This window comes from Gorilla gorilla, chromosome 10 (assembly GCF_029281585.2).
Source record: "Gorilla gorilla gorilla isolate KB3781 chromosome 10, NHGRI_mGorGor1-v2.1_pri, whole genome shotgun sequence".
Taxonomy (NCBI): Eukaryota; Metazoa; Chordata; class Mammalia; order Primates; family Hominidae; genus Gorilla; species Gorilla gorilla.
In genome coordinates, this window is record NC_073234.2 from 116,381,298 (window position 1) to 116,395,267 (window position 13,970).

At 38.7% G+C, this 13,970-nt stretch overlaps 1 protein-coding gene and 1 long non-coding RNA gene across 7 annotated transcripts in view; one reads left to right on the plus strand and one right to left on the minus strand.

Moving 5' to 3' along the window:
• Positions 1-13,970, plus strand: part of ANO4 (anoctamin 4) — a 417,441-nt gene that overhangs the window by 248,214 nt on the left and 155,257 nt on the right. For 4 of the 6 annotated variants that reach the window (XM_055358773.1, XM_055358771.1, XM_055358775.1 and 1 more), the window contains 2 exons: positions 6,019-6,119; positions 9,564-9,608. In XM_055358773.1, the coding sequence (XP_055214748.1) occupies positions 6,019-6,119; positions 9,564-9,608 (146 nt within the window). Of the gene's footprint in view, positions 1-6,018; positions 6,120-9,501; positions 9,609-13,970 lie in introns of those variants that run through there. The other 2 variants (XM_055358777.1, XM_055358774.1) reach the window with 2 other exon arrangements.
• LOC109029254 (uncharacterized) overlaps positions 1-13,970 on the minus strand; it is a 33,269-nt gene that overhangs the window by 15,320 nt on the left and 3,979 nt on the right. Inside the window, exons 2-3 of the long non-coding RNA XR_002008330.2 lie at positions 8,693-8,783; positions 8,082-8,159 (exon numbers count right to left, since the gene is read on the minus strand). This is a non-coding gene — a long non-coding RNA (uncharacterized lncRNA). The remainder of the gene's footprint in view (positions 1-8,081; positions 8,160-8,692; positions 8,784-13,970) is intronic.

Here is a 13,970-nt window from a genome sequence, read left to right on the forward strand (position 1 = left end):
CCCTCCTTATTTGTTCAGTCCCAAGTTCTTTCAAACCTACCTCCACTAGATCTCAAGTCCGTCTATTTCTCCTTTCGTTCTGGTTCTAACCACCATCTTGTCTCACCTGGCTACTAGAATAACTTTCTTATTGAACTTCCCACTCCTATGCTTCCTGTGGACCATTCTCTGCAAAACATGCAGCACACACTTTTGGAAACAAGTGATCCTTGCCTGTAACTCATTAGTGGCTTCCTATTGGCCTTGGAAAATAAATCCAAACTTCTTACCACATTGTACCTGGCCTGGCATGGTCATTCCCAGCCCTCTTCTCTAATCCTATCTTAGGTAACTCTCTCCACCTCACACTTTACAATGTTCAATCACCCCAGCCTTTTAGTTCCCGGAACAATCTCTGGGCCTTTGTTCTTGCTGTTTCTTCTGCTTGGAATGCTTCTCACTTGACTCTTCCTATGCCTAACACCATCTCATCTTTCAGATTTCAGGTTAAATGTCACCTAATCACAGATCAACCAGCAAATCTTAATCAGGTGCCTCCAGTTCTTTTCTCCCACAGAACTATATTCTTTTCCTTTTTAAATACTTTTCATAATTTTAAATCATGCTTATTTGTTGTCTGATGTCTGTCTCCCACTCTAGATTGTAAATCCTATCTACTGTGGTATATCCATCACCTGGAAGAGCCCCTGACACAGAGTAGCCACTTAATGAACATTTTTGGGTGTTATTGAATGAATGTCATAGACGAACCTGCAGGAAACCCTGAAGATACTGAGGGACAAAAGACAGGAATTGGGTGCTTGGATCTCAGGATTTCTGGTGGTTGGGGCTTGTAATCAAAGACTGATAAATCCTTCCAAAATACTGGTTTCTTATTTATTACCTTCTCAGGTTATAATTTGAGTGAGTAGGAGTGCTGTGTTCTTTTCACCACACCACCAATATGATGTGGCCCCTCTTGGAGATAATAACAAGCATATTTTTAGATTTACTATGAGCACCTTAACGGCATTATGCCATTTAATACAATTCAATAAGATATGTATTGCTATCATTTCCTATTTTACGTTTGAACAAACTGTGGCACAGAGAAGTTAAATAGCTTGTTCAAGATCACAGGGCTGGTAAGAGGTAGATAAATGAATATAAATATGTGAAGTCCAACCTCACAGTCCGAATTGCTAACCTCGGAGGCACAGATGCCCACATGGCATTGTACCTATACTCCCATAGTGGCCTCTACCAGCCCTTTAAATATCATGTTTATCCTGGACACACTTACTTTGTATCTCTGGTCCAGACTTCTACCCTGAGCTCCAGACTCATTTGTCTAACTACCCACAAGACATCTTCTCCTGGGCCTGTCAAACTTAACTTTTCCAAAACTGAGTTTATGATCTACCTCTGTACCCCCATCCCCCATGCCCAAACCTGGTCTGTCTCTATTTCCTCTTCTCAATAAATGGCAACAGGAATCATGAGATGTGTGTGTTTATACTATATATATACACACACACGTATATATATATATACACACACACATATATATACACATGTATATATATATATATACACACACACATATATACACACATGTATATATACACACCACACACACACACACACACACACACATATATATATATATATATATATATATATATATATATATATATATGCATACACACTCCTTTGAGAGGTGGACTGCTTGGATTAGATAGTGGCATGGCATTTCTCCTGCCTTACTGTTGCAATGACCGTGACTGTTACATACCAAGGCATGGACCAAAATTTATTAAATAGAAGGTTTTCAGTATGTTCTTGCTGAGCAAAAGAAAAAAAAAATTTTGTGTGTGAATCTTATCTCTTTTTACTCCAGGTAATTTCCCATGATACTCGTTAATTTTCTCAGTCATTTTTCTAAGAATATTTTCCCAAACTTCTCTAAGTGGTAATTTTTCTCTCCCCAAGGTTTTATTCCCAGGAATTTGTATTGCAGTATATTAATGAAACAACTCTATGTTTCATAAAAATCATTTTCATTTCTTTTCACTTTGGCTCTTGTGCACTTGGATTTATGTGGCAAGGAATACTTAATAATAAGGAAAGACCTATCTAGAAACAGCGGTGTAATCATTTGGCAGTAGAGAAAAGAATGATTTATGGGCCATATAATTAGCAATCATCTGTTTCTCATTTATTTCTCAGGGCTGAAGTTCAGAAGGCATTCAGTAACAAGCAGTAGGTAATGCCTTCTCAGTTCTTCCTTGAAAAACTAAATATAAATAATAAGCCCCATACACTATATTTTCCCTTAAGTATGTAAAGAGGACACACACACACACACACACACACACACAGAGGACTCATAGATATTCATCGCCATTCAAGAGAATTCAGGTAATATTTTTTCTCAAGATAATCAAAAAACCTTTAATAGCCCCAAATAAAATCTCAGTTCATTAGTAACTTAATTTTGCTTTACGAAGGAAAGCCTCTTTATTTTTGTTGCTTTGTTTTCTAAAATATGAAATTCTTTTAAGATGAATTTGTATAAACTGATAAAGCAACAATTCAGTCTATGCATCTTAAATGCATTTGCAAAGCCATGGATTTATTTAAACTTCAGAAGTTATCAGGTATAATTCAAAAGGAAGTTAAAAGGTGAGGGTATGGAATCAGCTCTGTCTGGGGTAAACATTCAGTTTGGCTGTGGGTGAGCCACTTGTCACCTCTCTTTCTCCTCCTCTAAGAAACTGAAGGAAAACCACTCTCACAAGGTTCATATGGGAATAAGATGGGGTAACATGTGAATGTGCTTTGACAATTGCAAAACATGAAAAATAAATAATAAATAAATAATATTGTTATTATTTAAATAATAAGTGATTTTTATCTGGCTGAATAAATCAAAACAGCTATCCTTTTATGCATAAAATGGTTGAGATCCCACATCAGAATTTTAGTTGATTCAGTATGTGTTCAGATAATGAACTTAGCTTTTCTCCATATAGAAATGTGGTATTTATATTGTTCTCTGAGTGGAATATTTTAATATATTTTTAATGTTTACATACATTTATGAAAAGTCTTCAAATGATTATTTTCCCACTAGATTGTTTATTTTCTGTAAGACCTAACAATTACAGTAAATCTATGGAGAGAGTATACTCTAAGCACTATATTCTGCTCTAAATCGTTTGTTTAATTCAGTGACTCTATCACATTTCCATATAGTGTCTTCTGTGTTGCGCAATTTTACTCTTTCTCTCATAGGAAGATGAGTGAATATAGAACTTTATAGGAAAGCTAAGTGAATTTAAAGAAATCCCATTATCATGATTAAAATTTCCAACTTAGGAAGCCACAAAGCCTTCCCAGATCTGAAGTATATCTTCATATAAAGAAAAAGAACTATTTTTAGGAAATACAGTCTTTCTTCTGCTTTATAACTTGGAAAACTGTACTATGTATTGAAAAGCAAGCAGCAATCTTTTCTGAAGTCCAACAAATGCTCAGCTGAAAAGCTGTGAGACCATTTCAGATCCCCAAGGCATCATTGCATCCACAGGCGTGAAATGGGGCAGGACTGACTGTGTGTGTGTGATGTTTCTGTATGTTCTCTATGGGCATCACAGCCTGTGAGCTCATTCACATACCCCTAACTACTTAGCTCTGATCTAAGCAGCTGTGCCGGGAGGACTGACCGTAATAGGTTACTCAACAGAAGAAAACAGTGTTTACAAAGAGACAAAGCATTGGCCATCAAATTTTCAGTTGTTACTGGTTTTTCCACTCCCTGGACAGGCACCTCATTTGCAGTAACCTGCAGTGTTCACTCTAAGAGTCACTTCATTGACAGTCACTTCCTGCTTCACAGGAATCACAGTATCCACCTGGGCCAGGTCTAACGGCCCACATTTCACTAATCATGTTCATGGATTAGACAAATATTGCGTGTGTGGTCCCTCCATGCCAAGCACTGTGCTAGGCCCAAAAGATCCAACTATGAATAACAGAAATATTCCTTGTTCTCAGGAGGGTTATACTCAGGGCACTACTTGTCCCAAGCCAGAAGATAAAACCTCATTTCAGCCTGAACTGCCAGAAAGTTAGACTTTTTAGACCAATATTAGAGAGTGCCTCCCACTACTGATGGGCCCTGGCCTTCCTACCCTTAGGAAATTCAGCGTCACACCAGTCTCTGAGAACACTGCAGTTGATGCCATTTTGATTTTCATAATATCTTGATGAGTTGATTTGTGTAGAGTATTTATAACCCTTGAATGTTTATAATTCAGGTCAAAAAGACTCTGAATTAAAGTATGATAAATGAATTACAGCTTTACATCCATCTGCAATTTGAAAACAATTTCCCAGAGTGCAAATTTACCCCAGCTAGAGGAAAAAGTTGAGCTTCTATTTTTGTCAGTTGTGCAAAAACAAGAAGAAGAAACAACAAAGGATTGTTATACAATACTAGTATAAGGAAAGTCTAGCCACAAAGCACAAAGTCCTAACATATCTGTCAACATTCCTAAACTATAAAAACTTAAATGCCATGCAGTCCATATCAATCCTATATGAGAAAGACGGGGATAAGTAATTGGCCACTTTACTAATTTAAACTAGCTTGGCTCATATTTTCTCACTTTCCTTCTACAACTGATCCCTCCTTGTGGAAAGTGACTTCCAAAGAGAAATCTCCTAATTGGTTTTTCATGTCCTTTTGTCCAGAGGCATAGACCAAAATCTGTTGGATGGTTACTGGGGTGTGAAGTCCTAATTTTACTTCCCTATGTTCTGGGTTGATAAAAAGCCCTGAAGGAGGCAAAGGTCTTTGTCCAAAGAACACAGCTCTTTCAAAAAGCTTTGCCAGTCACCCATCCAGACTGCAATCTCACATCTTTTGGCTCCCTTCATCTCCACCACCACCAACTTTTGCTTTTGCCTGGATGACTGAGAACATTCCTTCTTCTCCCTCATCATTTATTCTCTATGAAACAGCCGCAGTGACCTTTGACAACCTAAATCAAAGTGGTTTCCCAGTGTTCCTAGAATAAAGTCCGCTGCACGTCCTGTCTTCTGCTCACTTTCTCAGCCTCTTCTGATGCCACTCTTCCCTCCTTAGTACGCCTTAGCCCTTTGCTCTCCTTTCTCTCCCTCAACATACCAGGAAGCTTCCCAGCTCAGGGCCTTTGCACCCAGAGCGCTCATCCCATGCTCTTTCCCCAGCTGGTGCCTTCTCCTCCTTAGGTCTCAGCTCACATGTCACTTCCACAGAGGAGACTTTCCTTGACCCCTTGTCCAGATGAGTATGTAGCCCCCTCCCATAACTGTTTCTGTCATTACTTTATCTTCAGAACACTTAATATTATCTGAGTCTTCCCTCCCTCCCTTCCTCCCTCCCTCCCTCTCTCTCCTTCCTTCCTTCCTTCCTTCTTTCTTTCGACAGAGTCTCCCTCTTGTTGCCCAGATTAGAGTGCAGTGGCGTGATCTCAGCTCACTGCAACCTCCACCTTTCGGGTTCAAACGATTCTCCCGCCTCAGCCTCCCCAGTACCTGGCGTTACAGCCACCTGCCACCATGCCTAGCTAATGTTTGTATTTTTAGTAGAGACGGGGTTTCACCATGTTGTCCAGTCTGGTCTCGAACTCCTGACCTCAGGTGATCCGCCTCAGCCTCCCAAACTGCTGGGATTAAAGGCATGAGCCACCACGCCTGGCCTATCCTTGCTTTTCAACTTGTTTTTGCCTATCTTCTTTAACATTTTTGTAGAATGTAAATGTTATTCATACCTCCCTTGTTTACAGCTGGGTCTCCAGCTGACATGAGTGCCACACACACAGTGGGATGTTTGTTAAATGAATACTTGCACTTGTAAGGGTCTGGCCTATTGGTGAGGAATGCCCCAAATCATAAACTCTGTCCAGGTCCATGCGTTCTAAGTTCCAATTCAACTTAAACTGTGGGAGCCTTGAATATACTTTTCAATTTAGTTTCTTTTTTCTGTTTCAGTCCTCTCTAATAAATAGTGACATTATCTTTGTGAAGTTGCATGCCCCATGGGAAGTCCTTGGAAGATATGCAGAACAAATGAATGTAAGAATGCCTTTCAGGTAGGTGGAAATGTATTTTATTCCACTCTCTCTGCTGCTTCACTGTAAATCTAATGTTCTCCTCTCTCAGAACAAATAAAACTGAAATGCAGATGGGAAGGCCATTAGAGGAGGGAATCTTTCAAATGTTTAAGATATGCAAATAAGCCTTCATGGCCAATAATGATTTCATGGCTTTTTGTGAAAAATTCTGGCTAATTTAGTTCTTAGCAGGTAGATATTTCCAGCGCCTGTAATAAAGAAGCATTTTCCAAGTGGCATTTTTATTTCCAAAGTGCCGTTTTTAGAAGTCCTGTGTACTGCTGCTTTGAACAGCCAGACCACAGGCAGCAGTTGCACAGGGGCATGTTTTCATGTTCTTTACTGACTAGTCCCTTCCAGAAAAACATTAAAATGTATTTCTGTAGATACAAGTGCAAGAAATTTCATGACAGTGTGATCTTCTTTTTTAAAAAAAAACACACAAAAAAACACTTTTTTTTTCATTTTAAAAAGTCATAAATACTTTGCAAACACGAATATTGATATTTATTCCAAGGGGAATAGAAAATACTTTGTATTCTTTAGTTATTTAAAAGGATTAATTTACCTTCATTTCACAATGAATATTTTTATTTTCCCTGTGGATTATGGAAAAGTGATCTGCATTTGCTATATAGAAATAAAATATTAAACCTGAAATTAGAAATGCCAAGATATGTGGGTCTTTTGTAATGGAATCTGCTAAAAAGATGGATGGATGTAGTCCCAAGGACAGTTCTGAGGGGACTCAAAGAATAATGTACTTTTGGTTTGCAATTTGCCAGTAAGACCACATTAGGTGACAGAAATGAGGCAAATTGGTACCAACTCTACAGTCTGTCTCTTAATGAGCTGTGGAAAGTTGTGGAGACAAAGAACATTTATAGAGACAGAGAGAAGGGTTAGGGACTCATTTAGAGAAAGGCAATTTCCATTCACAGGCTTGTAATGTATCTCCCTGGTGCATCTTACCTTCTTTGTTCATTGGCCTGTATGTCCTAATACCAGGTCAAAATAGAGGCTGCGATTTCTAGCATCTGTTTTCCTGGAGGCAAAATTCTCAAAATGGATAATAAATATAGTTCTGATCTTATGATTTATTTTTGTATTTAACTGTTAAAAAGAAAATCTGAGAACCCAAGGATTAAAAAAAGGAATACATATATATATCCACTAGGGAGAGATAAGGAATGTCAATTTAGATTACACTGAAAATTTTTATACTATAATAGTTAAAGCCAAATATTTATCAATGATATAATAAGTGTCTAATGTGGATTAATACCATATTATACCTAAGAACCAAAAGAGAAAGAAAGAAAACCCTACAAAATATGTCTAGATAGAAATTTATACACCCCTCTCCAGTATAAATAAATCTCATAAAACCTTCTGCCAGAACACACTTCTGTAACAAAGAACCCAGGGAGATGATAGAAACTTGAGCAATGTTAATGCAAAGCCAATTCTGTTACTACCTGCAAAGGATTTTATATCTGAAGGGCCTGGCCACATCATGAATAACACTTCTGCATGCCTACTACATAGCAGAAATGTGCTGCCTCCAAGCAGCATTAATACTTTTTTAATGCAGCATTGAGAGAATGTGAACCAAGCAATGAAATGAAAATGAACATGAACAATTATCTTCTTTTTAGATATAGGAATTCCTGCAGGGCAATTTTAGAAGAAAATATTGTTAATGTGTGACACTAATTGACCTCATTAATATTGATGTAGGTTTACCTACTAAGCATGGCTTCACTTGTTGTAACCTGATGGATTAAAAACTTTTGCTATTATTGTGTCCACAGTTTCAGACAAATAACTCTAGTCTAAGGAGATACATGCATTTCCAAAGGAGGAATTCTCCTACTACATCATTTCAACAAAATGTACAAACATCATTTTAGCTGAATTTAAATGTGCAAAGAATCTTACCTGTATTCATAATTTTCTGTAGATTCATAATTTTCTGTACTTCTGAATCCCAAGTTTAGTCTCTATGGATTTTTATCCCTATAATGTTTAAAAGGAAATATAGGAATAGATTTCTTATGAGAAATTACAGTAAAACCTGCTTCTTAAATACCTATATGTCCATGGATATTTTTTATAACTAATAGACCTTACTTTTTAGAGAAATTTTTAGGTTTATAGAAAATTGAGAAGATACTAGTGTTCCAATATACCCCTTCTCCCTCAGCCTACAGTTTCTTTATTATTAACATTTTGCATTAGCATGATATATTTGTTAAAGTTGGTGGACCAATATTGATAAATTATTATTAACTAAAGTCCATAGTTTACTCTAGGGTTGACTCTATGTGTGTGTGGTTCTGTGGGTTTTGACAAAGGCATATCATGTATCCACCATTGCAGGATCATACAAAATAGCTGCACTGCCCTAAAAGTCTCCTGTGTTTCACCACCTTCCTTCTCCCCTGACCTGTACCTCTGGCAACCACTGATCTTTTTATTGTCTCTATAGTTTTGCCTGTGTTTTAAAGCTTTCACAAATACGCCAAAAAATTGGTGGTATATAAACTTACCATTTACAGAAGTCAGAGAGTTCAGTAACAGTTCAGGATATACATAAAAAGCACCTGTTTCATTATTATTCCATTCAGTTTCGGTTGAAGCCTGAAATATGGAAAGTGAGGTTGCATTTTAATAAAGAGTCTAATACATGTATTCTCCATTCAAACTACACCAATAATCTTCATTTTTAACATTTTTAAAAGATAGATATATAGCAATCTGACAGAATAAGTCCAATTTTTGTATAGTTTCCAGAATTCCTTGATTTTACTTATTTAATTCACCTAAAGCCAGGGCCAGTGGTTAGCCAGTGTGCCCCAGTGTGGTTATGTACAGCTGGGTGTTGATGCTGACAAGTGAGTGTCCTTCCCATACTGGTTGTGAAATACATATATATATATTTATTTATATTTATATTACTCCTGTCTATACCATGAGAGAAGTGTCCTGTGTAAACTTAAAGTACTATATAAATATTAGTTAATATAATAGCGTGCCCACTAAATTATGTATGTTGCCCTCTGATCCATCTTTGCATTTTCCTGGGGAAAAAAGCTGACCTCAGCTGAAGCTGTGCAAATACCAGTCACTCCAAATTATCATAGTGCACATGCTTTGTAGGCAAGGAGCAACCATTAAAAAAAAATTATGGTAATGGGTAGAGGAAGAAATATCAATGGAAACTGTTTCATAAGATTTCATGACTCAAAAACGCATGCCCTGTGTTCCCACTGTATTTCTCACTGTTAATCTCTTTTTAGTTTTTTCTTCTTCACCTCTTACAGGCTTCTATCTTCAATCTCCTTTCCTTCCTTGCTAGTTCAAACTGTAACTGACGATGGGTTTTCTTCTCGACTGGCTTCATTTTTGCTGTTCTTCCAGGAGAAAAATCTATTACCTGCCCCGCCGTTACAAGTTCATGAGCAGGTTAGTAGCACGCTCTGTCCTGACAGTGTTTGTCTTTCTGTTGGCCCGTGTGCTCCAACAATAACAAGGAGCTATAAGCTGGGGAAGATGAGCCTGTGTCACATGGGAAAGTTGGCTGCCATGCACATTTTAAAATCAGCTGTGTCTGATTAGCCTGAGGAGAAAAAAAGATGAAAACGTCCCTCTCCGCGTCTTGCCAGTGACTTCTTCCCACTTGGGGGGATGCCATTCATCTGCAAGTGTGCTGGGGCTATTGCTTTTTAGCCCATTCTTTTTTTTTTTTTTTAATTTCAATAGTTTTGGGGAAACAGGTGGATTTTGGTTACATGGATAAGTTATTTAGTGGTGATTTCTGAGATTTTGGTGCACCCATCACCTGAGCAACGTATACTGTACCCAACGTGCAGGCTTTCATCCCTCGCCCCCTCTTTTTAGCCCATTCTATTAGATAAATTATCAAAAATCCCAATATCTTTGGCCTAGATGTTCTCCCTTCCCTTCCCTTCCCTTTCTTTTTCTTTTTTCTTTTTCTTTCTTTCTTTTTTTTTTTTTTTTCTGAGACAGAGTCTTGCTCTGTCACCCAGGCTGGAGTGCAGTGGCACCATCTCCGCTAACTGCAACCTCCGCCTCCTGGGTTCAAGCGATTCTCCTGCCTCAGCCTCTTGAGTAGCTGGGATCACAGGCATCTGCCACCACGCCCAGCTAATTTCTGTATTTTTAGTAGAGAGAGGGTTTCACCGTGTTGGCCAGGCTAGTCTCGAACTCCTGACCTCAGGCGATCCGCCCACCTCAGCCTCCCAAAGTGCTGAGATTACAGGGTGAGCCACCACGCCTGGCCAATGCTATTTTTTCCTACAAAAATTCCTCCCTCCACTATATGTAGTTGGAAAGCTTGAAGTGCAGATAGTCATCCTTAGCTGCTGGCTACTTGACTTCATGAGTGGGATCCTCCTATGTTAGTAATATTTTGTTAATATATGCAGATGTATAGCCTCACTCAGGTGCCCTTCCTACCCTCTTTTCTGCCAAAAAAAAGAAAAAAACTCCACCAGATGAAGATTGCGTTTACTATACTTTGTATCCTCCGAAAGCTTGTTTTTCCTTGTTGTTTTTTGAGGAGCTAGGGAGAAGGGGAATGCATCAATGATGATGTCCTCTAATTTGATTCTGTTGTGATCATTGGAGAATCTAATTTCAAAATCTTAATTGATCTTATGTTTTCATTCACCCTGAGCTGAGCTGAGCTGATGGTTAGACTGGGAAACTAGTAAATTTCTCTGAAAATCCTAGTTAGTTCAACTCTATGAAATTTAGAATTCAGGTTCCCTCTGTTTATATGCTATGTTGAGTGATAAATAAAAGAGTAGTTGGTACATTATGGTGGGTTTACTCAAATGCATGTTTGCTCAGTGAAGTACAGTGTGAGAACTGACCTCCAAAGAAGTGAAAATGTCGTTTCTCAAAAATTGCCTGTGAGCAAGCTTATTGGCAGTTCTTTCATTAAGCAGTTGACATGACATTTGGATTCACCATGATTTAGATTGCTACCTTGTCACATTGTAATCATCTGTACAATCCTGATATAACAGTTTAGCCTATATTAATAGTTCTCAAACTCCAGCCAGCATCAGAATCACCTTGTTAAAGGCACAGATTTCTAGGCCTCAACCCCAGAGTGTCTTGTTCAGTAGATCTGCAGTGGGGATGGGGAATTTTCACTTCTAATGGATTCCCAGCTGCAGCTAATGCTGCTGGTCATGGGACGATGTTTTGGAAACCATTGGTCTGTATGATAGGCCAAGCTCCATCTTCTCATTAAAATATGGATTTGACTGACTATGGGACGGGAAAACAAAAACCAATATCAAAGAAAACCTGAAGGAAACACAGCAAGGTGAAGAGAGGTTTCTCCCAACTTTGAGGGCGAAGTAGAAATATCAAGTTTGTACATGATACTGTTTCAGTATTCTAGATTCTAAAAAGAATGTAGGGTTGGGAGAAGTCTTATTCTTGTTCAGACTTGCCAAGTCAGCAAAGTCAGTATGAGTGGAACAGAGCACATTGGGATCATAAAACCTATGTTGGCACTGGATGACTTTGGGCAGGTTACTTCACTTCTCTGAGCCTGAGTTTTTCACATTTATAAAATGATATTAACGTCTCCCCTGTATGGTTTATGTGAGGTTTAGTGCCTAGTATGTAGCTGATGTGCACAAATAGTATCTATTAATACTTATTACATGTAATAATAAATACATGTAATAATAATTACATGTAATAATTATGTCTTTGCAGAAGGGTATCCTTCTATTCTTTCTGTTGTGCTTCTGAATTTGTTATCCATCTGTAAGTCTCTCCTTTCTTCTATCCTCTAGCAACTAGTCCACTAACTGTTCTGAGTTTATCTGCCAAGTAGTCATTTTCTCCATTTATATTCTCTATACAGGCATTGGCTCTACTTCCCACACAGTCACCTAATTTAAAACCTAAGGGTCCAGGTGTGGTGGCACACACCTGTAGTCCCAGATACTTGGGAGTCTGAGGCAGTGGGATCACTTGAGTCAAGGCGTTCAAGCCTAGCTTGGGCAACATAGTGAGGCCCCATCTCTAAAAATGTAAATTAAAAAAACCTAAGGGTCATTTTGGATGTTTTGCTTGCTCATCTAGTCAGTCTCTCAAATTCTGCAGGTGCAGATGAATATTTCTAAAAGTCTGTATATTACTTTTCATTCCCACTGCCATTGACTTAGGCTGAGCTCCCATCACCTCTTGCCTAAACATCAGTTTATCTTCCTGCCTCCTTTCTGACCCCTTCCAAACTCTCTTCTATTCATCTCTGGAGTAGCAAATCTGATTATTGTCACTTGGTGGCTACCATAGAGTGATCATAATAAGGTTAAAAGCATTAGCTTAATTACAGCCCTTTATAAACTGTCCTCGCCCATCGCTTCCCTCCCACCACTCTTTGCTCCGTCCATATTGAGCTCATCGTTTCCAAACATACGTTATGCTCACGTGGGTTTATATGCTTTTGCGTATAGTGGTCCTTCTGGAAGATCCTTTCCTTTATTGTTCCCCAAGGTGAGGTCTACTCAGTCCTCAAAACTCAGTCCACATTTTTGCCTTTTGCCCAGGTCAAATGATCTCTTTTCTGCTTTTCCATTAGAATCCTATGGCCCCATCACCCTGTGCTGTAATCTATGATGTAGGTGTCTAGCTCTCTACCTGGGTGGTATTTGAAGGCAAGGATGACTCATTCAATTCTGTATTTCCAGCACCAAGCACATAGTAGATGGAGTGAATGAACAAATGAATCTCCACATGTGTGTATGAGGATTGGAGTAGGGAGAAAGGAGATCACGAAGAAAAGAAGCATAGAAAAACCAGGTCTGCCTAAAGTTTCAGACACAGCCTTGGGATGAAAACATTTGCTCAAACAATGGGGGTGGGATGGACAATAAGGGCTTAAAAGAAAACAGTGATAAAAGGAACTATAGAATCTCAAGGTTTTATGGGATATTAAATGCCATCAAGTCCAACCATTCATCAGATACTTAAACTTCTGCTTTCTGGTCAGCCAGTCTATGTTTGAACATCTCTGGAGGTAGTAAACTCCCTGGCCCATCTGTGGGCAGCTGTGACTGTTACAAAGTTCTTCCTTAAAATAAGCTATAATCTCTATCTCTTTAGCTTTCACTCTTTGATTGGAGTTCTGCCCCCTGGATGGATAAAAAAATAATCTACAGAGCAAAAAGGCAAAGCATGTGAGAAATATTCTGAAATATAGGCAAAAGGGCTTAGCACTTAGCAGCTATTTGGAAATTCAGAGTTGAGGAGAATGAGGAAGGGCTAGGGAAAATATTGTTGGAGGTAAAAGAAGACTGGAAATCGAGAGGAGATACAGGTGTGGTGAGGAAGTTGACTTTTTAAAATTGATTCTGTATTATAACTCAACAGTAGATTTCTTAGGTGTTGGTGTCTTAAAGGCCTTTGGAACTGATGGCAAAGCAGCTGAGGAGGGTGGTAATGCTAGAGAATCCAGTGTGGGAGTCAGCATGACCTTAGCGAGGAGAGTGTATGGAATTTCCCAGGAGGAGATGTAAAGGGTGAAGAGAAGAGCGCCTGTGGCAGTTCCTTTGAAAATGTGCATTAATGGGATGGGGGAGACCTGAGGAGAATGAAAAAGAACAATTAGAGAAGTAGAAGGAGAATGAAGAGAGGGTGGTGTCAAAGGCACCAAGAATGAGATTCCACAAGGAGGGCTGTGCTTCAGCTTCTGATGATCAATCAGAGATGAGAATCAATTTTGGATATTTAGAAGTTTCAGTAATCTCTGTGACAGCAGTCTCCATGGAGTGATGG